At 48.8% G+C, this 26,272-nt stretch overlaps 1 protein-coding gene across 1 annotated transcript; it reads left to right on the top strand.

Annotated features, from left to right (window-relative positions):
• Positions 1-2,173: 2,173 nt before the first annotated feature.
• On the top strand, positions 2,174-21,867 carry GMEB2 (glucocorticoid modulatory element binding protein 2). The gene is made up of 9 exons (XM_056845149.1): positions 2,174-2,304; positions 5,745-5,839; positions 8,617-8,744; positions 12,135-12,238; positions 15,386-15,543; positions 16,844-16,915; positions 19,493-19,630; positions 19,975-20,097; positions 21,204-21,867. Exons 1-9 carry the CDS (start codon positions 2,174-2,176, stop codon positions 21,848-21,850), a joined length of 1,596 nt encoding a protein of 531 aa, XP_056701127.1. The 3' UTR covers positions 21,851-21,867.
• The last annotated feature ends 4,405 nt before the right edge of the window (positions 21,868-26,272 follow it).

The raw sequence follows: 26,272 nt of genomic DNA on the forward strand, positions 1-26,272 counted from the left end.
GCGGTGGATTCTGATTTGGAGAACTGGGTTTGATTCCCCACTCCTACACATGAGCAGTGGAGACTAATCTAGTGAACTGGATTTGTTTCCCCACTCCTACACACGAAGCCAGCTGGGTGACTTTGGGCCAGTTACACTCTCTCAGCCCCACCTACCTCACAGGGTGTCTGTTGTGGGGAGGGGAAGGGAAGGTGATTGTAAGCTGGTTTGAGTCTCAAGTGGTAGAGAAAGTTGGCATATAAAAACCAACTCTTCTTGTTATGAGCTGCGGCCAGCACACAGGCCCTGCTTTGCTTTCTGTGCAGATGACAACCTTATTTCTCATTTATCCCCACCCGTGAAATCTAGGGCTATGATGCACATAGGAAAATACAGACGCTGCACCCTCCAAGCGAGGAGTGTGTAGGAAGATGCTTAAGATTTCTCAGGTGCAGTTTACAAATTTGAGAGAGACAACTGAAGAAAAAAGAACAGCCCCCAGTAACAGTTTGGCATCCCTCATCTTCACGTAAAGAGTTGGGGGTAAAGTAAATATAAGAAGAAGAGTTGGTTTTTATATGCCGACTTTCTCTCCCACTTAAGGAAGAATCAAACCGGCTTACAATCACCTTCCCTTCCCCTCCCCACAACAGACACTCTGTCAGGTAGGTGGGGCTGAGAGAGCTCTAAGAGAGCTGTGACTAGCTTAGGGTCACCCAACAGGCTTCACATGGAGGAGTGGGGAAACCAACCCGGTTCACCAGATTAGCCTCCATTGCTCATGTGGAGGAGTGGGGAATCAAACCCGTTTCTCCCGATCAGAGTCCGCGGTTCCAAACCACCGTTCTTAACCACCACACCTCGCTGGCTCTGGTAGTTACTGATTTGTTTTTTTAATTGCCCTCTTGCCTTCTCATACTAACTCAGCCCACCAGTTGTGATCTGCCTCTTAATCCCTGCTCTCTATGCCTTCAGAGGTGAGGCAGGTGGCAAGTACGAACAGGGCATTTTCCGTGGTGGCACCTTGCCCCTGGAAGGCCTAACCTGTTGAGGCTCGCCTGGCCCCTACTTTACTGTCTTTTAGATGCCAGGCAAATCTTTTTACCCAGGCTTTTAATGAGGGGTTTCATCTTATCAACTCCTGAATGGGGTGCTCTGTTTTATGGATAGTTTTTATGCTGCTTGTGTTGTAATACTGTGGTTTTTAATTGTAAGCTTCCTCGAGCAGATCATGAGAGGGATCATGAGAGGAAGGGCATCTTGGCCTTCTCCTGGGCATGGAGTAGGTGTCACTAGGGGTGTGGGGGGAGGTAGTTGTGAATTTCCTGCATTGTGCAGGGGGTTGGACTATATGACCCTGGTGGTCCCTTCCAACTGTATGATTCTTAGCAGGACTCTGGAGAGGCGTCATAGAAATATTCTAAATAAATAAATTAGACGGAGCCTGAGAGTGTAATTCTATGAAGAGTTATTTCACTAAGACTGAAGTAACTTGGTCTGTGAGAAAAGGATAACCTACTCTGTTCCTCCTCCTCCTCCTCCTATGTTCCCTTCTTCTGGTCCAGGATGGCTTTGCAGTGCCTTCCATTTGTGCAGACTTTTCCAATTTTTTGCTTTCTGCCCCATCGTTCCCCATAGTTTCTTTCTGCCTGCCACCCCATTATCTTTGTCCTTCCTTTCCCCTTCAGCTTCCAGAGCCATTTGTTTCTCTCTGTATGCCAAAAAGTTTTTACTGGCAGCTGGAAATTCTGGTTAAGAAGACTCTTGCCCTGCAGTGAATGCATCTAATTGTTAATTATCCAGCTTTTCCACTTGCGCCCTTTAAGGTGGATGGTAGAATCAACACAGCACAAAGCTATGACAACAGCTTTGTGCATCTGGCGAGCAGAAGAATAACCATGGGGAAAGGGCGTGCTCATTCCGGCTGCTCTCTGTGGTTGATGCTGTCCTAGGGCAGCAGCAGTAGGGTGAATGGAGGCTGGTTAACCCTTGGTGATGTGCAACCGATTATGCTGAAGCCAAAGGATCATAAAAAAGAGAGTTTCTGATCCTTGTTATGTTCAGATACAGGAAACTGAACGTTCTGCCAGTCAGCTGCAGCAGGGTAACTATGAATATTTGTTTTGAAACAGGGCAGAGGTACAAGAAGGGGCCTTTCGCACTGTGGTTTTTGGCCACTCTCTCCTTTCCAACAATGGCGGCCCCCGACGTGAGTGTTCACATGGAGGAGGTGGTGGTGGTGACAACCCCGGACAACATGGCGGATGGCAGCGGTGTGGAAGAGGTGAAAACGGTGCTTGTCACCACCAATCTGTCTCAGCACAGGTAAGTAAACAGCAACCAGTCCCTGGGAGAAGAGCTCTCATCTCCCAAAGCCCTTCGTCAAACCGCTTGCTATTATTTTTTATTTTATTTATTTGGCTTATTCATAGCCTGCTTTTGTCACCGAGACTCAAGGCAGATTACAGAGTAAAAGAGAGAGGGGGAAATGTAATCACACAACATAAGACATCCAGTGAACAATGCAATAAGACTAGGAATAGTTCCACTATATACTGCATTGGTCAGGCCGCACCAGGAGTATTGTGTGCAGTTCTGAAGGCCTCGCTTCAAAAAGGATGTGGACAGAATGGAGAGGGTGCAGAGGAGAGCAATAAGGATAACCCAGGGGCCTGGAGACCAAGCCCTACGAGGAAAGGCTGAGGGACTTGGGAATATTCAGTCTGGAGAAGAGGAGGTTGAGGCGGGGACATGATTGCTCTCTTAAATTATTTGAAAAGCTATCACGTAGAGGAAGAAGAAGAAGAGTTGGTTTTTATATGCTGACTTTCTCTACCATTTAAGGGATAAGCAAACCAACTCACAATCACCTTCCCTTCCTCTCCCCACAACAGACACCCTATGAGTGTTGGCGAATCTATGTCACGCGCGCCAAGTCTGGCACGCGGAGCTCTCTCTGCGGGCACATGCCTGCCGCCCAGCTGGACAGCGTGGGCTTTGAACTGCGCTGCGTGCAGGCAGCAAGGCGCGGTTCAAACCCCGCCCCTTCCCTGGACTTCTTAGCTGGGCGGCGGGGGCTTTGAACCGCTGCGTGCAGGCAGCACGGCACGGTTCAAAGCCCGCCCCTTCCCTGGACTGGCCGCCTCCCAGCTGGGAAGTCCAGGGAAGGGGCGGGCTTTGATGCCGCGCTGCTTGCAGGCAGTGTGGCGCGGTTCAAAGCCCAAGGGACTGCCCAGTTGGGCGGCGGGGGCTTTGAACCGCACCGCACTGCCTGCCCCCCCTCCTGAGCGATCCTGGCCCTGGAGAGGACCAGGCTCGCTTTCCCCGCCGCCCCCCCCCCTCCCGTGCGATCCTGGCCCCGGATAGGGCCAGGGTCGCTTCCCCCCCCCCCCCTTCTATAGAAACCAATGGGTAGACCTGGCCTCCGTGACAGGGGAAACTTACCAATGGGGACTCCCCCCACCCCCATGGAGGCCACCCATCTTCAAAGGCCCCCCCTTCCCTGGACTGCCCGCCGCCCATCTGTTGGCACTTTGCGATAAATAAGTGGGTTTTGGGTTGCAGTTTGGGCACTCGGTCTCTAAAAGGTTCGCCATCACTGCCCTATGAGGTAGGTGAGGCTGAGAGAATGTGACTAGCCCAAGGTCACCCAGCTGGCTTCATGTGAAGGAGTGGGGAAACAAATCCAGTTCATCAGATTAGCCTCCGCCGCTCATGTGGAATCAAACCCAGTTCTCCAGATCAGAGTCCACCGCTCCAAACCACCGCTCTTAACCACTACACCACGCTGGCTCTCGGGCAGGGAGGGCAGGGAGCTGTTCCTATTGACAGCAGAGGATAGGACTCCCAGTAATGGGTTTACATTGCAGGCAGAAAGGTACCGGCTGGAATTATAGGGAAAAAGTTTTTTACAGTAATTGTTGTTCAACAGTGGAATCAGCTACCTAGGGAGGTGGGGAGCTACCCCTCACTGGCAGTCTTTAAGCAGAGGCTGGACAAGCACTTGTCAGGGATGCTCTAGGCTGAACCTTCATTAAGCAGGGGATTGATGACCTGTATGGCCCCTTCCAACTCTGTTATTCTTTGATTCTGTGCATACAAAGGTAGTGTGAGCACCAGTGAGAACAGCAAACTGCTTAAGGCAAAGGTATTGCATGAGCCATGCAGAATGTGGGATTACAAGATATAAGACAATGTAGTAAATGCCAACAACAATAGAAGACAATAGTGACTACTTCAGGGGAATACAGACCTATTCCCAGAAGGTGTCCTTTTGGACTGCTCCATCTTAATACAGTTCTGATTCCATATGTCAGCACCAGGTTCGGGCTGCGGATAGCGAAACCCAAATCCAGACCTGGAGCTTATTTTCTTTCTGTTCTAGAATCCCTGCGGTCAGCTGCTAGGGCTGAATCCTGAACTGCTGCTAGCAGGAGCTACTGCTCTGTTTAGCAGGCACAGCTAGAGGGTCAGGATCCTAGTATGTATACCAGCCTCCAATTCAGAGGCTCTGTACTGTCTGTGGATGACAAGCACCGGTGCTGTGCCAACCTTCTTTCTCTGCTCGAAGGGGAGAGATTTGAAGCCTTGAGCAAAAACACCCCCAGGTTGTCAGCAGGCTTCTTACCGACTTCAGGAGGTTCCTTCTTCACCCTTCACCTTGACGAACCATAATTTGATTCAACTTGTGTTTCCGCAGTTCTTTCGCACAGTTTCAGAATGTGTCAGTGTTAAGAGAAGCAGTTTAAAGAATAGAAGTCGGACAGCTGATTCATGGGTTGTTGTTTCCATCTTTTTCCTGTCTGCGTGATGAATCCTCCTGGGGAGAAACTTCAGAAAGTGACTTCCTTGCAGAATCTAAGCAGTGCTTCAGCCCACAGTTTTGTCATGGAAACCAAACCAACTGTGCATGGTATCTCTTTACTCTGCTCTGGTTAGACCTCACCTAGAGTACTGTGTTCAGTTTTGGGCACCACAATTTAAGAAGGATGTAGACAAGCTGGAACGTGTCCAGAGGAGGGCAACCAAGATGGTGAGGGGTCTGGAGACCAAGTCCTGTGAGGAAAGGTTGAAGGAGCTGGGTATGTTTAGCCTGGAGAGGAGATGACTGAGAGGGGATATGATAACCATCTTCAAGTACTGGAAGGGCTGTCATATAGAGGAGGGTGCCGAGTTGTTTTCTGTTGCCCCAGAAGGTTGGACCAGAACCAACGGGTTGAAATCAAATCAAAAGAGCTTCCATCTAGACATTAGGAAGAATTTCATAACATTTAGAGCGGTTCCTCAGTGGAACAGGCTTCCTCGGGAGGTAAGCTCTCCTTCCCTGGAGGTTTTTCAAGCAGAGGCTAGATGGCCATCTGCCAGCAATGCTGGTTCTATGACCTTAGGCAGATCATGAGAGGGAGGGCATCTTGGCCATCTGGGCATGGAGTAGGGGTCACTGGGTGTGTGTGGGGGGGAGGTAGTTGTGAGTTTCCTGCATTGTGCAGGGGATGGGACCAGATACACTTGTGGTCCCTTTCAACTCTGATTCTGTGATTCTTTGGACAGGGTGTCTGCGAGTCTCGGCTTGGTGTTCGTTACACTGAGTACAGCTTTGGTGCTTGCTGATGGACAGTTCCTTTGTGCCCTTCTGCTTTTCTGATTTTACAGGGCTGCAGAAAGATTCCCTGGAGCAGGACTATAAAATGAATGGCTTATCAGTGTGGTTTTGTTTATTTCTATTGATTGGTTTTGCTTATCCTTTCCCCCTAACTTGCCATCAGTGACCTAAACGAAGACACCTTAGAGTCGGAAAACGCAGCCGCTGCCGCAGCCGCCGCCTTCACGGCTTCCACGCATTTGAAAGAAGCCCTTTTAGGTAGGTGAAGTGTAAATAATAATTATGGGGGGAGTCAGGTAGTAAATGTGTAGTACTAACAATATATCGACTAGTACCCAACCTCTCATATAAAATTGTATCAGACACTCTCAGTAGTGTACTTATACATGTATTGGTATAAACATAAATTTACATTCAACACTATTGTTGCAAATCGATATCTATTTTACGTTTGACCAGCACTGGCTTGCCTTGTTTGTGTTCTGGTCAGTTGCATCACTTAGATCCCTGGGGGTCAGGATCAGAGAGTGTGAAACTGATAAGTTGACAGGCCGGCTGTGGACTCCCAGACAGGCACAGATGAGTTTCCATCCCTGTTTCATTGGTGTCAGCCGTAGAACTGTCGTCTGCCGCGAGAAACAGGTGGACCGTAAGTTAAATATGAGCAGCCGGTGTGATGCAGCGACAAAAAAAAGCTAATGTGATCTTGGGGTGCATCAACAGTGCTGTAACATCCAAATCGCAAGATGTCATCGTTCCACTGTACACTGCATTGGTCAGACTGCACCTGGAGCAGTTCTGGAGGCCCCGCTTCAAAAAGGGTGTGGACAGGAGCGGGTTAAGAGGAGAGTGACGAGGACAATCGGGCCTGGAGACCAAGCCCTTCGAGGAAAGGCTGAGGGAGTTGGGAATGTTCAGTTTGGAGAAGAGGTTGAGGGGGGACATGATTGCTCTCTTGAAGTACTTGAAGGGCTGTCGCTTAGAGGAAGGCAGGGAGGTATTCCTGTTGGCAGCAGAGGATAGGACTCGCAATAATGGGTTTAAATTGTGGGCAGAAAGGTACCACAGTTAGGAAAACATTTTTTACAGTAACAGTTGTTCGACGGTGGAATCAGCTACCTAGGGTGGTGGTGAGCTCCCCCCTCACTGGCAGTCTTCAAGCAGAGGCTGGACAAGCACTTGTCAGGGATGCTCTAAGCTGATCCTGCATTGAGCAGGGGGTGGGACTAGATGGCCTGTGTGGCCCCTTCCAACTGTATGATTCTATAAGTGAGGTTTTGGCCATGCAAGAGAGAAGATGACCAGAGCGCAAGGTGAGGTTTAGCGTTAAACTCTGCAGAAGGGCTTTAATGTTCGGAGAGTGCTGTTGCTTATGCCGGGCACCGTACACCAAAACTTATCTTCTGCATCACCGACTGAAAGAAATGGTGGGGGGGGGGCCCTTACTCCAGGGCTTGCTCAGGAGATGCTCCAGGAAGATCATGCCTGTTACTGTTATTCTGTCAAAGGACGGGATGTCTAATTCAGCCTATGCAGCTTCATGTTTGCAGTTTCACCCACTGATGGTGCAATCCTAAAGGGAATTACTCCTGTCTAAGCCCATTAAAATTAATGGGCTTACTGGCATAAGTCTTTTTGGGATTGCACTGTTGGACTTACATTGTGAGCGCCTTAAAACAGGGACTTTTTAATACTTACCTGACGAAGGGAACATTGGCTCTAGAAAACATGTACCCTGAAAATCTAGTTGGTCTCTAAGGTGCAGCTAGACTTGAATCTGGCTGCTAGAACATAAGAACTGTTAGAAAGGCCGTGCTGGATCAGACCAAGGCCCATCAATTCCACCAGTCAGTTCACACAGTGGCCAATCAGGTGCCTCTAGGAAGCCCACAAACAAAACAACCACAGCAGCATTATCCTACCTATGTTCCAAAGCACCCAATATAATACACATATTCCTCTGATCCTGGAGAGGATAGGCATGTATCATAGCTAGTAACCATTTTACTAGTAGCCAAGGATAATCCTCTCCTCCATGAACATGTCCACTCCCCTCTTAAAGCCTTCCATGTCGGCATCCACATCCTGGGGCAGGGAGTTCCACAATTTAACTATGCATTGTGTGAAGAAATACTTCCTTTTATCTGTTTTGAATCTCTCACCCTCCAGCTTCAGCGGATGACCCCGCGTTCTAGTATTATGAGAGAGGGAGAAAAGCTATCATGTCTTCCCTTCTACTGCAGACCAACACTGCTTATGTCACTCTGTAGAATGCCGTGTACGTTCACACTATAGGATTAGGATTATAATGAATCTCTTTTGTGCGAGTAATTTATTCAGTTGGGAGTTTGATATTAAACACATGAGGAACTGCTATTACCAGCCAACCTGTAGTTGTTCCCCCCCAACCCCGGCCTTTGCGTTCTTTTAATAGTAATTTACTGGTGGTCTCTGGCCCGAGGTGTGTCCGACTGTCCTCGACCAGGGCCAGGGCTTTCTCTGCCCTGGCCTCTGCTTGGTAGAATAGCCTCTCAAAGGAGAACAGGATCCTGTGGGAACTTAAGGTGTTCCGCAGGGCCTGTAAGACAGAGCTATTCCGCCAGGCTTATGGTTGAGGGCAGCTACGGTTTACCATCAATGCTGGCTTCCCCTTCTACCCCCCTTGCTTAAATATTGGTATGGGGTTTTCCGACTGCTTGCAGGTCCCGCTGGAGTGCAAAACTCTACAGTTGGCACCATCTGAATTTCTAGTTTTTAATTTTTGGCTTTTGGTTTAAGAATTATGAATGATTTAGGTATTATGTTTGTTTGGGGGGGTTTAATTGACCAATTGGCTGGAATCGTTTTAATGTTAATTATTGCTTTTAATTGTATTTTATTGTGTTTATATGTTGATTGTTGTGAGTCGCCCTGAGCCCAGCGGAATATAAGAGCAGTAAATAAATAAATAAAGCTGAAGTCTAAATGTGGTAGTCACTAATCCGTGGTCATAACCTTTTAAAAAATTGTCTCCCTTCCGATCCCTCTCCCTGAAGTGAAGATGGCTGAAGGAGATGAATGTGTGGAAGCTGAGATCGTTTACCCCATCACCTGTGGAGACAGCAAAGCCAACCTGATATGGCGGAAATTTGTCTGTCCCGGCATCAATGTGAAATGTGTCCAGGTGAGCAGGCTGCGGAAAATATAGACTCCTACGGACGGGCCCATGGGTCTTGGGCCACCCCGCTTTTGTGTGCGATCTGTTGCCCAGTCCATGCTCCTGAAGTTCTCTGCGGTCATTTCAACAAAAAGCATTTTTTGGGCATCAGAATTGTGCATCGGCATGAGGTCTGTATCAGCTCTAAAAAGCCTCAGGCTCTCCCATGTGGCCTTTAAGAAGAAGAAGAGTTCGCTTTTCTCTACTTTTAAGAAGTCTCAAAGCCGCTTACAAACTCCTTCCCCTCCCCACAACAGACACTGTGAAGTAGGTGGGGCTGAGAGAGTTCAGAGAGAACTGTAACTAGCACAAGGTCACCCAGCAGGCCTCATGTGGAGGAATGGGGAATCAAACCAGGTTCTCGAGACCAGAGTCCGCCTTTCTTAACCACTACACTGCGCTGGATCTCCTATCCCGAGTTGCCCCACTGCACCCTTGCATTTATCCTTGCCTTATGCTTGTGTTAAGTGCTGTTAAGTCACTTCTGACTTATGGCGACCCTATGAATTAATGACCTCAAAAAACATCCTGTGTTGAGCAGCCTTGCTCAGGTCTTGCAAATTGAGGGCAGTGGCTTCCTTTATAGAAGGGGCTTCGAACTCAAATGTTACGAGGGCTGGATATGACATAAATGTCACTTGGTCAGGCCGAGCCATGCTTCGCCAGCCCAGATCAAGAGTGGGGTATGTGTAGCTGCCTTGGCTTGCTTGCTTGCCAGATAAGAGCTCCCAAGGGGCCGAAGCTGGCCTGCGGGCCTTATGTTTGACACCCCTGCTTTACCGAGTCAATCCATCTCATGTTGGGTCTCCCTCTTTTCCTGCTGCCTTCAGCTTTTCCTAACATGATTGTCTTTTCCAGTGACTCTTCTCATAATGTGACCAAAGTACGACAGCCAAGAGTTTAGGCTTGTTTTGATTGAGAACCCACTGATTTGTCTTTTTGATAGTCCAGGGTATCTGTACAACTCTTATCCAACACCACATTTCAAATTAATCAACTTTCTTCCTGTCAGCTTTCCTCATCGTCCAGCTTTCACACCCATACGTAGTAATGGAGAATTCCACAGTAGGAATAAACTTGCTCTCAGTTGCCAGTGACATATCCTTACATTTAAGGATCTTTTCTAGCTCCTTCATGGCTGCCCTTTTCAGTCTCAGTCTCCTTCTGATATCTTGGTTGCAGTCTCCTTTTTGGTTGATGATGGAGCCAAGGAATAGAAGATCTTGAAAATTTTCGATTTCTTCATTGCCAGCCTTAAAGTTGTGTAATTTGCCTTGCTTCTTGCAAAAAAAAAAAAAACAACCAAACCCTCATTCGTTCAAGAACCGCAACATGTTGAGCATGGAAACTTGAACAATTTTCACTTGCGTAAGATTTCCATGTTTAATTATTGATTATTTGTAGAAGTGTTTACTACGTAAATAAAAATGCAGTCTCTGTCCACAGGCTGAGATTGCAAGTAAGAAGCATGAAAAAAGGAAAGGGAACTTGAGAGAGAAGGGAAATATTGCACTTTGCTGGGCGAGGCTAAATATAATATAAAAAGAAATGTAGTACATTTCTTAGATTAACCTGAAAGTAAGAAAAATAATCAAAGTGGCCTTGGAATGAGCCTTATAGGGCATCTGGTCAAGAGAGGGATGATGAGTTTTTATTGCCTTTTCTGGAATGATTTTTTTCTTTAGTCTTGCCTACCTGTGAGGGAAGTGTCAGCTAAGGCTTTCTGCCTCTGCCCTTCCCCCCCGGCATCTGCACCACAATGGAGACCCACCCGAGTAATCGCTAGTATGATACTAGGTCCCGTGGAACAATGCCTGGGAGCCCTGGAGATCATCTAGCTATTGCAGGCGTTAATTTCTTGTATGCGTTTCTTAAGTAGTTACCGGCTGTTAACTTCCATATTGTTTCCTTGTATCTGAACTATCAAGACAACTCTGCCGCTCCTCGTTCTTTTGTATTGTATCCTGAACTAATCAACCCCATTGTATGTACCCTATAAATGTACCAGTATTTCCCCATGTCTATATTCTAGCCTTAAGTTTCTGTGACTTGCTGAACTCGCTGGCTTTCTTAATAAAACTTTAAACTCGCGACTACGTCTGGAGTGAAGTTCCCTATGCAAGAAACGCGATGAGGTGCTGAGGTCTGACAGGAAGTCACTGTTCTCATTTACAAACTGGCAACTGAGACTGGGAAGACAGTACAACGTTGTACTGTTACCTCACTGGCTTCAGTTTAAAATTCCACTGACTACTGAGGTTGTCACTTTTCTCAGCAATGGCAGTGGAATGTGGGGTTGCCAGCTCCGGGTTGGGAAATACCTGGAGATTTTGGGGATGGAGTCTGAAGAGGGTTTGGAGAGGGGAGGGACTTCAATGCCACAGAGTCCAATTGCCAAAGCGGCCATTTTCTGCAGGGGAACTGATCTCTATCGCCTGGAGATCAGCTGTAATAGCAGAAGATCTCCAGCTACCACCTGGAGAGTGTCAACCCTAGTTGGGATGCTTTGTGGCCTTTTTTAATCTTAGCATCCTTGCTGGCTTGTTTCTTCGGTTACAGTGTTGTGGTGCCTGTCTTATTTTCATCCCACCTTCTTCTAAGAAGCTTAGGGTTGCATACATGTTGCTTAAGATCAGGCCCATTGCATTTATGTTTTTAATGTTTTGTAAGCTGTCTTACATTGAGCCCTATGGCACAGAGTGGTAAGCTGCAGTACTGCAGTCCAAGCTTTGTTCATGACCTGAGTTTGATCCCGAGGAAAGTCGGTTTTAGGCAGCCAGCTCAAGGTTGACTCAGCCTTCTATCCTTCCAAGGTCGGTAAAATGAGGACCTAGCTTGCTGGGGGTAAAGCGTAGACGACTGGGGAAGGCAGTGGCAAACCACCCCACAGTCTGCCTAGGAAATGTCGGGATGTGATGTCACCCCATGGGTCAGTAATGACCTGGTGCTTGCACATGGGACTACCTTTAAAGCTATCTTGGGGGATAGGTCATATTTTAAATAACATAACATTGCATTTATTTCTCAGGTGATGCTGTAGCAAGGGGTTGGATAAAAGGCTTTGGGATGAAGGGCTTTGAGAGGGGATGTTTTTGTTCCTTCAGTTTTTCTTCACGCAAACTACTCTCTTCATGTACACATGCAAAGCTGCAGTTTAGAGCTGCTCAGCCTTCCTCCCGCCTCTGGTTTCCTACATCTCGTCATGTGGGCCAGGCGAGAAAGACTTTGAGGCCTGCTCTGTTCTGTGAGAAGCGGGCAGAGGCCAGGAGGCAGAGGCAGGTGAGTTAGAAAAGGAGCTGTACAGCTAATGCCGCAGCCTTGTGTTTTCATGCTGTGTCCTGTCATTCTTCTCTGCAGTACGACAACCACTTGATAAGTCCCAAGGAGTTTGTGCATTTGGCCGGCAAATCCACTCTGAAGGACTGGAAGAGGGCAATCCGGATGAACGGGATTATGCTAAGGTGAGCTGCTTGTTTGTACAATCCAAATTGGAATGGATCTTGGGATTGTAGGGACCATATCACTCCAGTCTCATTCCATCTACACTGGCTTCCAGCTTGCTTCCAAGCTCAATTCAAGGTGCTGGTATTGACCTTTAAAGCTCTGTGTGGCCTGGAACCAACATATCTCAAGGTAGAATCACAGAATCCTAGATCTGGAAGGGGTCATACAGGCCATCTAGTCCAACCCCCTGCTTCATACAAGATCAGCCTAGAGCCGTGTTGGCGAACCTACGGCACGTGTGCCGGACTTGGCACGCTGAGCCCTCTCTGTGGGCACACGCGGGTAAGTTGAGCAGGTGTCGCCATAGCCCCCCCCCATCCCTGGACTGCCCACCGCCCAGCTGGGCGGCGGGGGCTTTGAAATGATCCGCGCAGCGCCCGGCAGGCCAGGATGCTGAAGGAGAAAGGGACGATGCGGCGACGCAGCTGGCTGTTGAGGGGCCGCTGAAGGCATGCTGGGGCGGAGGCGGGGGGTGGGCCGGGCCGCCGGGCGGACTCGCCGTGACCTTGCCGGGGGTGGGATGGTGGTCTTCCTCGGGAAGAACCTGCCTTCCCTGCTGGCGCTCTTCAAGAAGAAGAGTGAGTGAGAGGGCGGGAAAGGGCGCGTGGCCCAGCCCACCTGACCTTTGCTGTCCGCGCCGACCCGGAGCGGGGGGGGGGGGACGGGTTGCAGCTGGGCTCCGTGCAAGTTTAGCCAGGAGTTGCTGGGGACCTGACTCCCCGTGCCACTCACTCTTCTAGCTCCAGCTTTGGGTTCTGGGCTGGGCTGGGGGGTAGCGCCTCGGTGCGGTCTGGCCCAGAACAGTGCGTGCCTGGGAGGGGGGGGTCTTTGGATCCGGCTCTGCCCCCCCTCCTGGTTCGGCGCGGGCGGCGCCTGCCTGGGAGCATCTCCCGCTTTTCCCAGGCTCAGCAGAGGCAGGATTCCACCTATTGTTGTCCCGTGCCCTCCGCCCTCCCCGGTCTTGCTGAAGCCAGCACGAAAGCTCCCCCTCCCCGCCCGCCTTTCGGTCTGGGGCGCGGGGTGGGGGAGAGAGATGGGTGGCCGGGGCGGTTCTTGAGATCAGGGGTTCCTCCTTGGGCTCCCCTCTGCAGCGCTTCTGCAGCCTTGCTCGGCCTCCTGGTCCCCTCTCCCCCCCCCCATATTTTGTTTTTCTCACCGGCCACTGCAGGCAGAGAGAATGAACGGCATCTGATTTGGTAGGAACAGGAGGGGGTGGGGCTGCCCCTGCCCCCCGTTTTCTCTCTCCCCCCCCCGAAAATGCAAGGTTGCTCTGTGCGACAAGAAGCAGTTTATCCAATGGTTAGAGCTGGTCCTGAAACGCCTAGGCTTGACCTCGGAACCCCAGGTTCAGATGTGTTGCCTGGGTCCCCAGCTCACCAGATTTCCTGAGGCAAGCCGGCTTTCGATCCCTGAAACGCAGTTATAACAATGCTTGTCTACCTTACAGGGTTGTTGGAAGGGTTACTGGGACAATAGGCTGGATACAACCTATTTATTTATATTTAGGCATTATATTTATATGTAGGACATTTTGGAGGACATTGATTCATAGGGTCGCCATGAGTTGGAAGCGACTTGACGGAGCTTAACACAGACATACTTAGGCAGCCGCTCCCCCCCCCATCTTCAGGTGGGGGAGGGGCTGTGGCTCGGTGGTAGAGCATCTGCTTGGCATGCAGAAGATCCCAGGTTCAATCCCCAGCATCTCCAGTTAAAAGGAGTAGGCAAGTAGGTGATGTGAAAGACCTCTGCCTGAGACCCTTATGTTCTTTTGACCCTGGAAAGCTGCTGCTGGTCTGAGTGGACAATGCTGACTTTGATGGACTGAGGGTGTGATTCAGTAGAAGGCAGCTTCACGTGTTCATGTGTTCAAAGCCCCTCCCCTTCCCTGGACTGCCCACTGCCCATCTGGGTGGCAGGGGCTTTGAACTGCTCCGCGCTGCGTAGAGCAGTTCAAAGCCCCCCCTTCCCTAGACGGCCCGCCGCCCAGCTGTTGGCACTTTGCGATAAATAAGTGTGTTTTGGGTTGCAGTTTGGGCACTCGGTCTCTAAAAGGTTTGCCATCACTGGCCTAGAGCATCCCTGAGAAGTGCTTGTCCAGCCGCTGCTTAAAGATTGCCAGTGAGGTGGAGCTCACCATCTCCCTAGGTAGCTGATTCCACTGTCGAACAACTCTTACTGGAAAAAAGTTTTCCTAATATCCAGCCGGTACCTTTCCGCCTGCAATTTAAACCCATTATTGTGAATCCTATCCTCTGCTGCCAAGAGGAACAGTTCCTTGCCCTCCTCTAGGTGACAAACCTTCAAATGATTAAAGAGAGCAATCATGTCCCCCCTCAACCTGCTTTTCTCCAGACTAAACATTCCCAAGTCCCTCAGCCTTTCCTTGTAGGGCTTGGTCTCCAGGCCCCTGATCATCCTCATCACTCTCCTCTGCAACTGTTCGATTCTGTCCCACATCCTTTTTGAAGTGAGGCCTCCAGGTACTGCCGTGTGAACCTACCTGACCACTCTGGTCATCTTTGGAGGCCCTGTTCTGGGTGCCATTGCCACCTAAAGCCAGAGAGGTGAACACCCAAGAAAGGGCCTTCTTGGTTGTGAAATCAAAACCCTGGAACTTCCCAGGGGAATTGGTTTGTCTCCCTCTTTCGGTGTCCTTTGCCAACCGTTGAAGACTTTTTGGTTTCATTTGGCATATCCACAATAATAGCTACCGGCCCTCTTACCTGGTTATGCCGGCGATTGTTTATGTGTTTTTATTGAATTATTTTATAATTTAAAATGCATTTTTAATTGTTTAAATGTGTTAATGTTTTTTATGCCCGCCGTCTTGGGAAAACCTGATCAGGTGGAAAGGCAGCATAAAAATGTTTTAAATAAATAAAATGATAAAAATGTTGGATCCCACCTCAGGCTTAGAGGCAGGGCCTTGACCCATATCAACCAATGTTTATTCCAGACAGAGGGCTCATCAGAAACTTTCCCTGTGCGAGCCCCATTAAAATGAATGAGATATGCCAATAATCGTAAAACGTTTTGGTGCCGGGATTTTTCGGCTGAAATCACTGCATGTCTTGCTTTCATGCTCGCTCCGTGTGTTTCAGGAAGATAATGGATTCGGGCGAGCTCGACTTCTATGAACACACAAAGGTGTGCTCCAATACCTGCCGAAGCACCAAAATAGACTTGACTGGAGCCAGAGTCTCTCTTACCAGCCAGACGTCAACCGAGTATATCCCTCTCACCCCTGCCTCTGCAGATGGTACGTAAACAGATCAGAGAAGACCCTGTGTGTTCAGTTAAACTCATCTTCTGGGTCCCCTTATAATAAATGTTGCTTGGGTCCATGAGTGGTGTTTTGGTTAGGAGTGGTGGTTTGGAATGGTGGTCTCTAATCTGGAGAACCGGGTTTGATTCCCCACTCCTCCACATGAGCGGCGGACGCTAATCTGGTGAACCGGGTTGGTTTCCCCACTACTCCACATGAAGCCAGTGGGTGAGGTAGGTGGGGCTGAGAGAGCTCTAAGACAGCTGTTACTAGCCCAAGGTCACCCAGCTGGCTTCATGTGTAGGAGTGGGGAAACCAGCCCGGTTCACCAGATTAGCATCTGCTGCTCATATGGAGGAGTGGGGAATCAAGCCCAGTTCTCCAGTCCACTGCTCCAAACCACCGCTCTTAACCACTATACCACGCTGACTCCCTACCCCATTTAAGGTGTCCCACTGAATTATTGGAGTGTTTTTTGAGATAAAGGAAAGATTAACTGCAGTCATAGAATGCATATAGCCAGAATAGACCTGGGAATTCTCTTATTTGAGCTCAACATTTGAATTACTTTCAGGGTTACAATGCATGTCCTATCCATTTTCCAAACATAGGGAGAGTCTCAAATCCCCCGTTGGCCATAAAATATATGGGGCCACCTTGCAAGATGTCTGAACATAACATACCTCATAGGATTGTTGTGAAGGCAAAATGGGGTAGCCCCATGAGACATACATACCTGTTTCAAGGTTTGTTGTTGAGCCAGCGTGGTGTAGTGAAGAGCGGTGGTTTGGAGCGGTGGTTTGTTTCCCCCACTCCTCCACATGAAGCCAGCTAGGTAACCTTGGGCTAGTCACAGCTCTCTTTGAGCTCTCTCAGCCCCACCTACCTCATAGGGTGTCTATTGTGGGGAGGGGAAGGGAAAGGCGATTGTAAGCTGGTTTGAGTCTCCCTTAAGTGGTAGAGAAAGTCGGCATATAAAAACGAACTCTTCTTCTTCTTCTTCTTCTTCTTCTTGATAACTGATCATGTAAAGAAGTCCCTACAAGAATAATGCAAGAATTTTGAAGTTCTGGTCTCAAAATAAATGGGTGCTAGTTTTGAAAGGACAAAAACATTTTCTAGCTTTTCATCCAGAATTAGTCATAACAGATTGGTAGAAAACAAGAGAGCATCTGTGTAAGAGGTGCATGCAGTGAAAGAGTTGGCTTATCTTGCAAGGGCACGCTGTGAACTGCTTTTGCTATGAAAAATAAAGTGGTAATTTTGGTTTGTATTATTTTTGTTTGAATCCCAGTAAATGGATCGCCGACCACGATCACCATAGAAACTTGTGAGGACTCCACCGATTGGAGCACCAGTATAGGAGGTAATGTTTGCGATGGGTTTGCCTGTGGTTTATTTCGTATTGGCTGTCTCAATGATAAAAGGCTCCTAAGGAAAAGATGTGTGTATAATAATAATCCACTCGACACTACCGATTTGGTGCCCAGCTCAGCTTATCTGCTCAGCCAACCACAGCTCCTTGCTTTTGTGGTGTGGATGTAAACTGGCAAATGTAATTTTTTGTATTGATCGCGATTTTGTTGACAGAAGAATTTGTGTAAGCTGAGAAGTTTTGTATATTCCTACATTGACCAAAATGGATGCCATAAAAGTTGGCCATAACGTGTGTTTCTATTTACCTTTTAGGTTCCTGTTGCGATATTATAAAGAAATAGCAAAGACATTAAATCCATTTGTCGGAGATAACAGCCTGCTCCGTGTATCACGATACACCTTGTGTAGGCATAAATTAAGGGAAGGGTAGATCTGCCAGATATACAGATGTATTATTTTGCATGTAAATTGGCAGATTTGACAGCTGGTTCAAACCAACTCGGGTTATGCAGGCGGAACAAGAAAGGGTAGGTGTTCGTTGAGGGCAAGGTTGTCAAAGATAAGGCCCACGGGCCGGATCCAGCACTTTGAGCGCTATTATCCGGCCCGTGAGCCGAGGCGGGCTCCCCCCTGATTCTGGGCTCTGAGGGCATTCCGATCTATGCCACTTGCTGGTTGGGACCTCCACGTGGAGGTCTGAGCCCACAGGCAGACACACACCCTCACTCCCAGTCTGGGCTGGCAAAAATGCTTTGAACACATGAAGCTGCCTTATACTTTGGTCCATCAAAGTCAGTATTGTCTACTCAGACCGGCAGCGGCTCTCCAGGGTCTCAGGCGGAGGTCTTTCACATCACCTACTTGCCTACTCCCTTTAACTGGAGATGCTGGGGATTAAACCTGGGACCTTCTGCATGCCAAGCAGATGCTCTGCCGCTGAGCCACGGCCTCTCCCCTGTGGTCTCGCCAGCCGAGGCAGCCACCCCGCTCCCAATGTGGGCTGCCAAACCTGCTTCGGGCTGGTACACCATGCCAATCTGGGCCTGGCACTCATGGGGTGGCCCGACCAAATGACATTTATGAAATATCCGGCCCTCATAACAAAAGAGTTCAACACCCCTGGTTTAGGGCATATCTGGCTAGTAGATGCGGAAAAACATTGGAACAAGATTTACCAAGAGCCAATCCAGTAATGCCTTAGAGACAAACAAGATTTTCGAGTAGAGGTTTTTGGGAATCAAAAGTTTTCTTCATCAGATACTTGAAAGCTTATACCTCTACAATCTTGTTGGTCTCAAAGGTACTACTGGACTCGAATCTAGCTGTTCTACTGCCGGCCAACATGGCTACCCACCTATTTTCATGGAAGGATTTACCAACTATCATTGCTTCTGTGATGGTTTGGCTCTGGTGACTGAGGCAAGGTTATGTATAACAGCTGTGAGGGAACCAAAGAATTCACCACCAGTAACGGAAGTGGTATAATAGGACTGAGACTGTGGCGTTTTTAACTGAGCTAATTTTTAGAGAAGGAAAGTCAAACAGCTTTATCAGGAATTGGGTATTGTTTATTGAGCGCTGGAAGAAAAAGGTTTCTTGATTCTATACATTGGGTTTTTCCCCTCTGCTATGAATAACAAAAATGGTAGCCCTTTGTGTCTGCTTTGGATCCCCCCGGAGTACATCTGGGTGACCTTGGGCAAGTTACAGCTCTGTTAGACCTCTCTCAGCCCCACCTACCTCACAGGGTGTCTGTTGTGGGGAAGGTGATTGTAAGCCAGTTTGAGTCTCCCTTAAGTGGTAGAGAAAGTCGGCATATAAAAACCAACTCTTCTTCTTCATCATCATCATCATCTGCATCGCACAGGGCTTGAAGCAAATCATGTGGCAAAACCGCTCCTGGTCTGTATCACTTCAGACTTCGAGGGAGAAACTGCATGGTGGAATTTCTTTGCTTACCCTCACTGTGTATTTAAAAAAATGTAGCAAGATGGATGCCGGAAGGATTCTACTTTAATTTTCTCTTTCGGTGTACTAGATTTCCTTGAGTAGATGGGTGTGTGTGTGTGTAATATTCAGAGCCCCTTGATGCAGAGTGGAAAGCTGCAGTACTGGAGTCAAAAGCGCCATTCACATTTGATCCCGGCGGAAGACAATTTCAGGTAGCCGGCTCAAGGTCGACTCAGCCTTCCATCCTTCTGAGGTCGGTAAAATGAGCACCCAGCTTGCTGGGGGTAAAGTGTAGACGACTGAGGAAGGCACTGGCAAACCACCCCGTAAACATAGTCTGCCGAGTAAATGTCACGATGTGACGTCACCCCATGGGTCAGTAATGACCCGGTGCTTTCACAGGGCATTACCTTTACCTTTAATATTCAGAGCCTGCATTCATTCTAAGGAGAATAACCCAGGAATGGTTTTATCAAGCGGTCTCCAGTTTATGTAATATAATGGCAGGGCTGATTTTTGTCAAATGTGCTCTTCTTCTTTTGGAGTGATCAGACAGACAGCCACATTCCCCTCCTGCTGCCTTCATGGGATTCTCTCTTGTTTTCTGTCCCTTAAGATGATACTTTTGCATTCTGGCGGGGTTTGAAGGAAGCCGGCCTGCTGGAAGAAGTGATCCAGGAGTTCCACCTGGAGCTGATGGAGACTATGAAGGGCCTCCAGCAGAGGGCTCAGGACCCCCCTTTGCAGATCAGCGGTAAGACCCGGCCGGCGTCCTCCTCCACCCTCTCCTTCCAGCAAATAGTTCGGTCCCTCTTATTATTTTGCAGGAAGAACATGAGTGACACTTAGCTTACAATGTTAAGCACACTGTATTCAGTGCAAGTGTATTCCGTGCAGATGACACTGAGGCAAGTGTTTTTAGGATTGCACTGCCAGGTGTACCTGAGCTGGAATCCCGGTACTGTATTCTGTCTTCTGTCCCTCCTGTGCCCACAGCGAGGAGAATCCTGACAGGGGGAAAAGACATTCTTGTGCTTTCTCTAGTACCTGCAGCTGGAACACTCACTCTTTCGTTGATGTTCTTGCCATTTTTTTTAGATGCCGTCTTACTCAACAATACGGTCCAGAACTTTGGCATGATAGATCTGGTGAAGAAAGTTTTGGCAAGCCACAAATGCCAAATGGACCGTTCCAGAGAGCAGTATACCCGAGACTTAGCAGGTACCGACCCTTGGTCCTGTATGCGAGAGATACGTCATTGTTCTTTGCAGGGAACTTTTGGCAGGAGAGCCCCTTCCCCCTCAGGTTTTAAGTAGCACGGGTGTGAAAAGATGCAATGTTGGGTTATCATGCATGCCAGCGTTGCCACCCATGCGGTGATCATCGTTCCCTGCGTTAGCTCTTGGACTATGGGGGAGGGATGTGCTCAAGTTATGCACATGTGCCTCGTAGGAATTAGGGGTGTGTTAAATGACATCCCATGTGAAATGTCTAAAAATATAATTAACAGTGTATTAGTATAGTTTTTGGGCAGAAGCTGATCCCCTTCCCAAAAACATTGCCATGCTCAAAATCACGATGGGTAGCCATGTTAGTCTGTTCGTAGCAGTAGAAAAGAGCAAGAGTCCAGTAGCACCTTAAAGACTAACACAATTTCTGGCAGGGTAGGAGCTTCCGTGAGTCACAGCTCACTTCTTCAGATATCTGAAATACCAGGGTTGGGCCATTGCTGGAAAGGTTCCCCCTGGAGATCTAATAAAATTATACTTGAATATCTTCTCTCGGATAAGGGTCATCAAACAACACGGCTGGTTGCTCGATTTTGTACCCAGGTTTGTAATTTAAGAAAAAATAAAGAGGGCCCTTTAACATAAAGAGTGAAAGAGATTTAGAGTTCCTGGGTAGGAGTTAATTTTTATTATTTGTTGAGAATTTCATACTGTTAATTTGATTTTAAATTATGTTTATCCTGCAGTTTGTGTCCGGTTTATACCATGTTTATTGGTAGTTGATACATGGAGCTGGCTGTACACTGGCTGTACAGATCAGTTCTGGCTGTACACTGATCTTATTCCTTTTATTTATTCCCTGTACCTGTTTTTTGTGCTAGTCGTGTTTTAAGATTAAGAAGTATCGGGGTCTCTGCAGAAGTGAGCTGTGACTTAGGAAAGCTCCTACCCTGCCAGAAATTTTGTTAGTCTTTAAGGTGCTCCTGGGCTCTTGATCTTTTCAAATTCTCAAAATCCTTTGTTTTATTTTGCTACTGGTCTCAGAGGATGCCTTCTTTATCCTTTGCTGTCCCTCTGTTTTTCTTGCTTCCCCTCCAGCTCTGGAGCAGCAGTGCGAGGAGCACCGGAAGAGGGCGAAGGAGCTGAAGCACAAATCGCAGCATCTCAACAACGTGCTGATGACCTTGACGCCGGTCTCCATTCCGTCCCCTCTGAAGCGCCCCCGGCTGACCAGGGCCACGTCGGGCCCCCCCGCCATCACCTCCCAACTACTTACACAGTCGGCACAATTCGCCCTGGCTCCAGGGTTGCCGGTCACTCAGCTCGCCAACTTGCCCGTTGGCAAAGTGGTATCGGCTCTCCCAGCGCCCACACTCGGGAAGCCCGCAACGCAGGTCACCTCCACAAACTCTCCGGTCTCTCCCCTGCTGGGCGGCTACACCGTCCTCGCGTCTGCGGGTTCTGCTTTTCCCAACGCAGTGGAGTTCCACCCAGACGCCTCCAACCTCACGGTCCTGAGCACGGCGGCCATCCAAGACGGCGGCACTGTGGTGAAAGTGGTCAGCCCCTTCCAGCTGCTTACCCTGCCGGGGCTGGGCACGGCCATCCAGAACGTGACGCAGGTGGCCCCCAGCGGAAGCACGATCGTGACTGTGCCGTCCAGCGTGGTCGAGGGCACCGCGGCTGCGGAAGAGCACACCACCATCGAGGTGACCACAGTAGCGGATGAGCTGGAGCAGAAGTGAAAGGTGGATTTGGGTCCACTTTCGAGGGGGGGGGTGCGCTGCGCTTACTCCACACAGCTGTGCCTCCATGCCAAGGAGAGGAGGGTGCTGGGGGTAGAACGAGAGAGACAGATTGGCTGAGGGGAAAATGGAGGCTGGAACGACAGGAGAGAGAGCTGGGGAAACGCGGTGGAAAAAACGGAGGGGAACAAATCCCTGTTCCACAGGAACCATTAAAACCAAGAGCTTTTCCCTCCTCTTCTGATTAGCACCATCCATCCCTAGCCGTCTCAGCTGGAACACAAGAGTTTGTAGGGTGAACAGGGCAAGCAAGAGAGAAAGTTCAGAGAAAAAAAAATATAATAAAAGGGGAGGTGAAACAATGAGGCAACTAGCTGGTATAGTTGCAGAAGTGGCAGCGCAGGCTGGCGGAGGTGTATGGCCTGAGTTCAGGTGTAACTCAGGGTGCTGTGAGCATGTCATGCGGGTCGGCGGCTGGTTCCCTGCCTTGTCTCAGGATAGAGGAGAAGCACTCTGGAAGGTGGCCCCGTTCAGAATGGGTATGAAGGCTCAAGAAGGAATCGTTCAGTTTGCAAAACACGCGAGAGGCAAAGCAGGCGGGAAGTTCTCCGACGGACTTTGAACCGCTGGTCTCCGAATGCTGTTTGATCGATATCACCCCTTGTGCCGTCTCCTTGTTGTGACAAACTCGTGGCTTTACGCTTCAAGACTCAAGCTTTCCGGAGAACGGGTTGCATGCAGGGCTGGGTTGGTAGAGAGCTCATACGTGTTGAGGCCGAAGGGCCTATGTCTTCATTAATGCTGAACGCCCAAGCTCCTTCCATGGTGGCAGAGTGCCACCTGTATCTCCCCACACGCACTCTGATCTATCATAGCCGGTGAACTTTATCCGCTGTGCTCTAGACTACCATACGTTCGAAAAGGAGACATTCGGCAGAAGGGTTTTCATGTGTAAAAGATGAAGTGCAGCTCTTGAGCCGTCTGTGGGACGGCTCAGCTGGCTTCCAAAGTATCAGATACCTATAATAAAAAAAAAAAATGAAGGATGCTCAAGAAAGAGCATCTTATGGTGTTGCAGGCTGCAAAGCGCAGTACATGTTTGTCAATAGCAGTGAAAGCAATTCTCTTCAGTTAACCTATAAAAATGTTTTTGCATCTGATGAAGTAGGCTCCAGTCTACCAATGCTGAAATAAACGGTTGCTAGCTTACTGTGCCCCCCAGACCCCTATTTATTTCTGCTACAGCCAACTTATACAGCTGCCCTTCTGGAATGGATACTATACTTTTTCTTGATTACATTTCAGGTTTACCTCTTGCTGTGGACTTCTTGAATTTCATGGTCCGGTGGGTTTACCAACAGCCTAGGGGAAAAACACCCTGCCCCTTTAAATACAGGCTCATGGGATACTATTTACCTGGTGATGTAATTTGCCTCCATGCTTTGAAAAGCATCAACTGCCCATTTCTAAACATTAAACCTCTAATAAAGGGACAGGACATTTTTTTCTCCCTGCTGTTGAAATGCCTATCAGGTCTGCCAAGCGAGGACTGATCACAATGAGTCTGTCAATCAATAATTTATTACAGTCGTGGACCATCAAAAGAACACTATATAATCCACCTTGAGTCTCATTGAGAAAGACAGAATAAATAAAAAGATACATTAAGGACCGATCTCATACATCTGAGAAAGGGCCTCCGTTCCCTTTATGCCGACGCTAGACTGAAAACGTGTTAGTCTTTAAGATGCCACTAATCTTCGTCTTATTTTGGCAGCTCACACAGCGGCGTCTCTGAGATATACCAGGGAAACAGGGACAGATGGAGTGTCTGAGTGTCTTTTTGTCATGTGCGAATGCTATGCATAAGTGGCGCTTGAGTACTCTCAAGATGGTACTGAACGTTCAAGGAGTAAATTTTGTATGGGCAAGCCCTAAATCAGGGGCTCCCAACCTTTTTTGAGCCTGTGGGCTCCTTTGGAATTCTGACACCGTATGGTGGGTGCAAAATGGCTGCTGCAGCTTACTTTCAGTCACACAGTGAAGAAGAAGAGTTGGTTTTTATATGCCGACTTTCTCTACCACTGAAGGGAGAATCAAACCGGCTTACAATCACCTTCCCTTCCCCACAACAGACACCCTGTGAGGTAGACAGGGCTGAGAGAGCTCTAAGAGAGCTGTGAGTAGCCCAAGGCCACCCAGCTGTCTTCGTGTGTAGGAGCGGGGAAATAGAGCCAGTTCACCAGATTAGCCTCCGCCGCTCATGTGGAGGAGGAGTGGGGAATCAAACCCGGTTCTCCAGATCAGACTCCTCCGCTCCAAACCACCGCTCTTAACCACCACACCAAGCTGGCTCTCCTTGTGCTGTGGTGGCAGCTACTGCCAAAGCAACGTTTTTCCAAATCTGCACAGCCAGTCACATCTCCAGTGGCGAGTCAGAAACCCTACTGGGCAAAAGCCCCACCCACTTTCTAAAAACACTTGGTAAGCACCATTGCCCTAAAATTATTGCAAATGCCTCCCATGCGGGCTTATCAAGTCTTAACAGCTTCAGGGGAAAGGTGGCTTATCAGAGATAAACCGAAGGCCTTGTATGTTTTGGCTCGTCTCCAGTGCCCGCTGACTATTAGATAAGAAGGAAAGCGAAACTTAAGAAGCAGCTTTTCCTATCTCTTTTGACCCCACCTTTACGCCCACTTCATTTCCTTCAAAGTAGGGTTGCCAACCTCCAGGTGGCACCTGGAGATCTCCTGCTATTGCAATTGATCTCCAGATGATGAAGATCAGTTCCACTGAAGAAAATGGCTGCTTTGGAGAGTGGACTCTTTGGCATTATACCCTGCTTGGCGTCGTTTTTAAGAGCAGTGGTTTGGAGCAGTGGAGTCTGAGCTGGAGAACTGGATTTGTTTCCCCACTCCTACACATGAAGCCAGCTGGGTGACCTTGGGCAAGTCACACTCTCTCAGCCTCACCTATCTCACAGGGTGTCTGTTGTGGGGAGGGGAAGGGAAGGTGATTGTAAGCCGGTTTGAGTCTCCCTAAAGTGGTAGAGAAAGTTGGCATATGAAAACCAACTCTGCTGCTGCTGCGGTCCCTCCCCTCCCTAAACCCTGCCGTTCCCAAGCTCCAATCCCTCAAAATCTCCAGGTGTTTCCCAACCCAGAGCTGGCTAATTTGTGCCTCTAAACATGGAGCCCCATGGTGCAGAGTGCTAAACTGCAGTACTGCAGTCCAAGCTCTGCTCATGACCTGAGTTCGATCCCGATGGAAGTTGGTTTCAGGTAGCCGGCTCAAGGTTGACTCAGCCTTTCATCCTTCCGAGGTCGGTCAAATGAGTACCCAGCTTGCTGGGGGTAAAGGGAAGATGACTGGGGAAGGCACTGGCAAACCACCCCGCAAACAAAGTCTGCCTTGGAAATGTGATGTCACCCCATGGGTCAGGAATGACCCAGTGCTTGCACAGGGGACCTTTACCTTTAAACATGGAGGTTCCATTTGGCCATCTCATCTCATCGTCAGTGACGGACCTTCCTCCATTAATTTGTCTAATCCCCTTCCAAAGCTGACTATAAGTCCCGCCGCCTGTTTTCCAGCATAGCCTTTAGTAGTGCCATGGCAGGCAGAAATTCATAGAATCAGAGTTGGAAGGGGCCATCAGGGTCACCAACCCCCTGCACAATGCAGGAAATTAACATCTACACACACACACTCCCAGTGACCCATACTCCATGCTCAGAAGATGCCCCCAAAACACCCTCCAAGGATCCCTGGCCACTCTGGCCTGGAGGAAAATTGCTTCCTGACCCCAAAGTGGCAATCGGCACCACCCTGGGCATGCAAGAAAGGGCCCCGAGAGACGAGCAGTGACTCTACTCTTCCTGCCCTCCCTCTCATGATCTGCCTAAATTCACAGAATCAGCATTGCTGACAGATGGACATCTAACCTCTGCTTATAAACCTCCAAAGAAGGAGAGTCCACCACCTCCCGAGGAAGCCTGTTCCACCGAGGAACAGAAAATTCTTCCTAATGTTTAGCTGGAAACTGTTTTGATTTAATTTCAACCCATTGTTTTTTTCCTGACACTGTGGTGGAAATACTGGTATTTTTCTTTGGGTGGTTACACTGCAAAGATTGTTTTTGCTTTTTTCTCAGCAAGTAGAAGGTTTCAACACAGGAAGGAAAAAGCAGAGAGAGTCTCTCTCTTCTTTCTCTATTGCCACTGGATTGCGACAGAGAGTCAGAGAAGAGGCGTAAGCAGCTGATGGGGAAAAGGTTACATCAGTGGAAACTCGTGACCAGCAGTGAGAAGTGGAAACTGAAACTAACTCAGCATTTACAGCAACAGACGCTGGTGCTGAGCAAGGCTGCCTTTGCCCTCTCGGTATTAGGGTTGCCAACCTCCTGGTGAAACATAGAAACAG

This window comes from Euleptes europaea, chromosome 2 (genome assembly GCF_029931775.1).
Source record: "Euleptes europaea isolate rEulEur1 chromosome 2, rEulEur1.hap1, whole genome shotgun sequence".
In the NCBI taxonomy this organism is placed as follows: Eukaryota; Metazoa; Chordata; class Lepidosauria; order Squamata; family Sphaerodactylidae; genus Euleptes; species Euleptes europaea.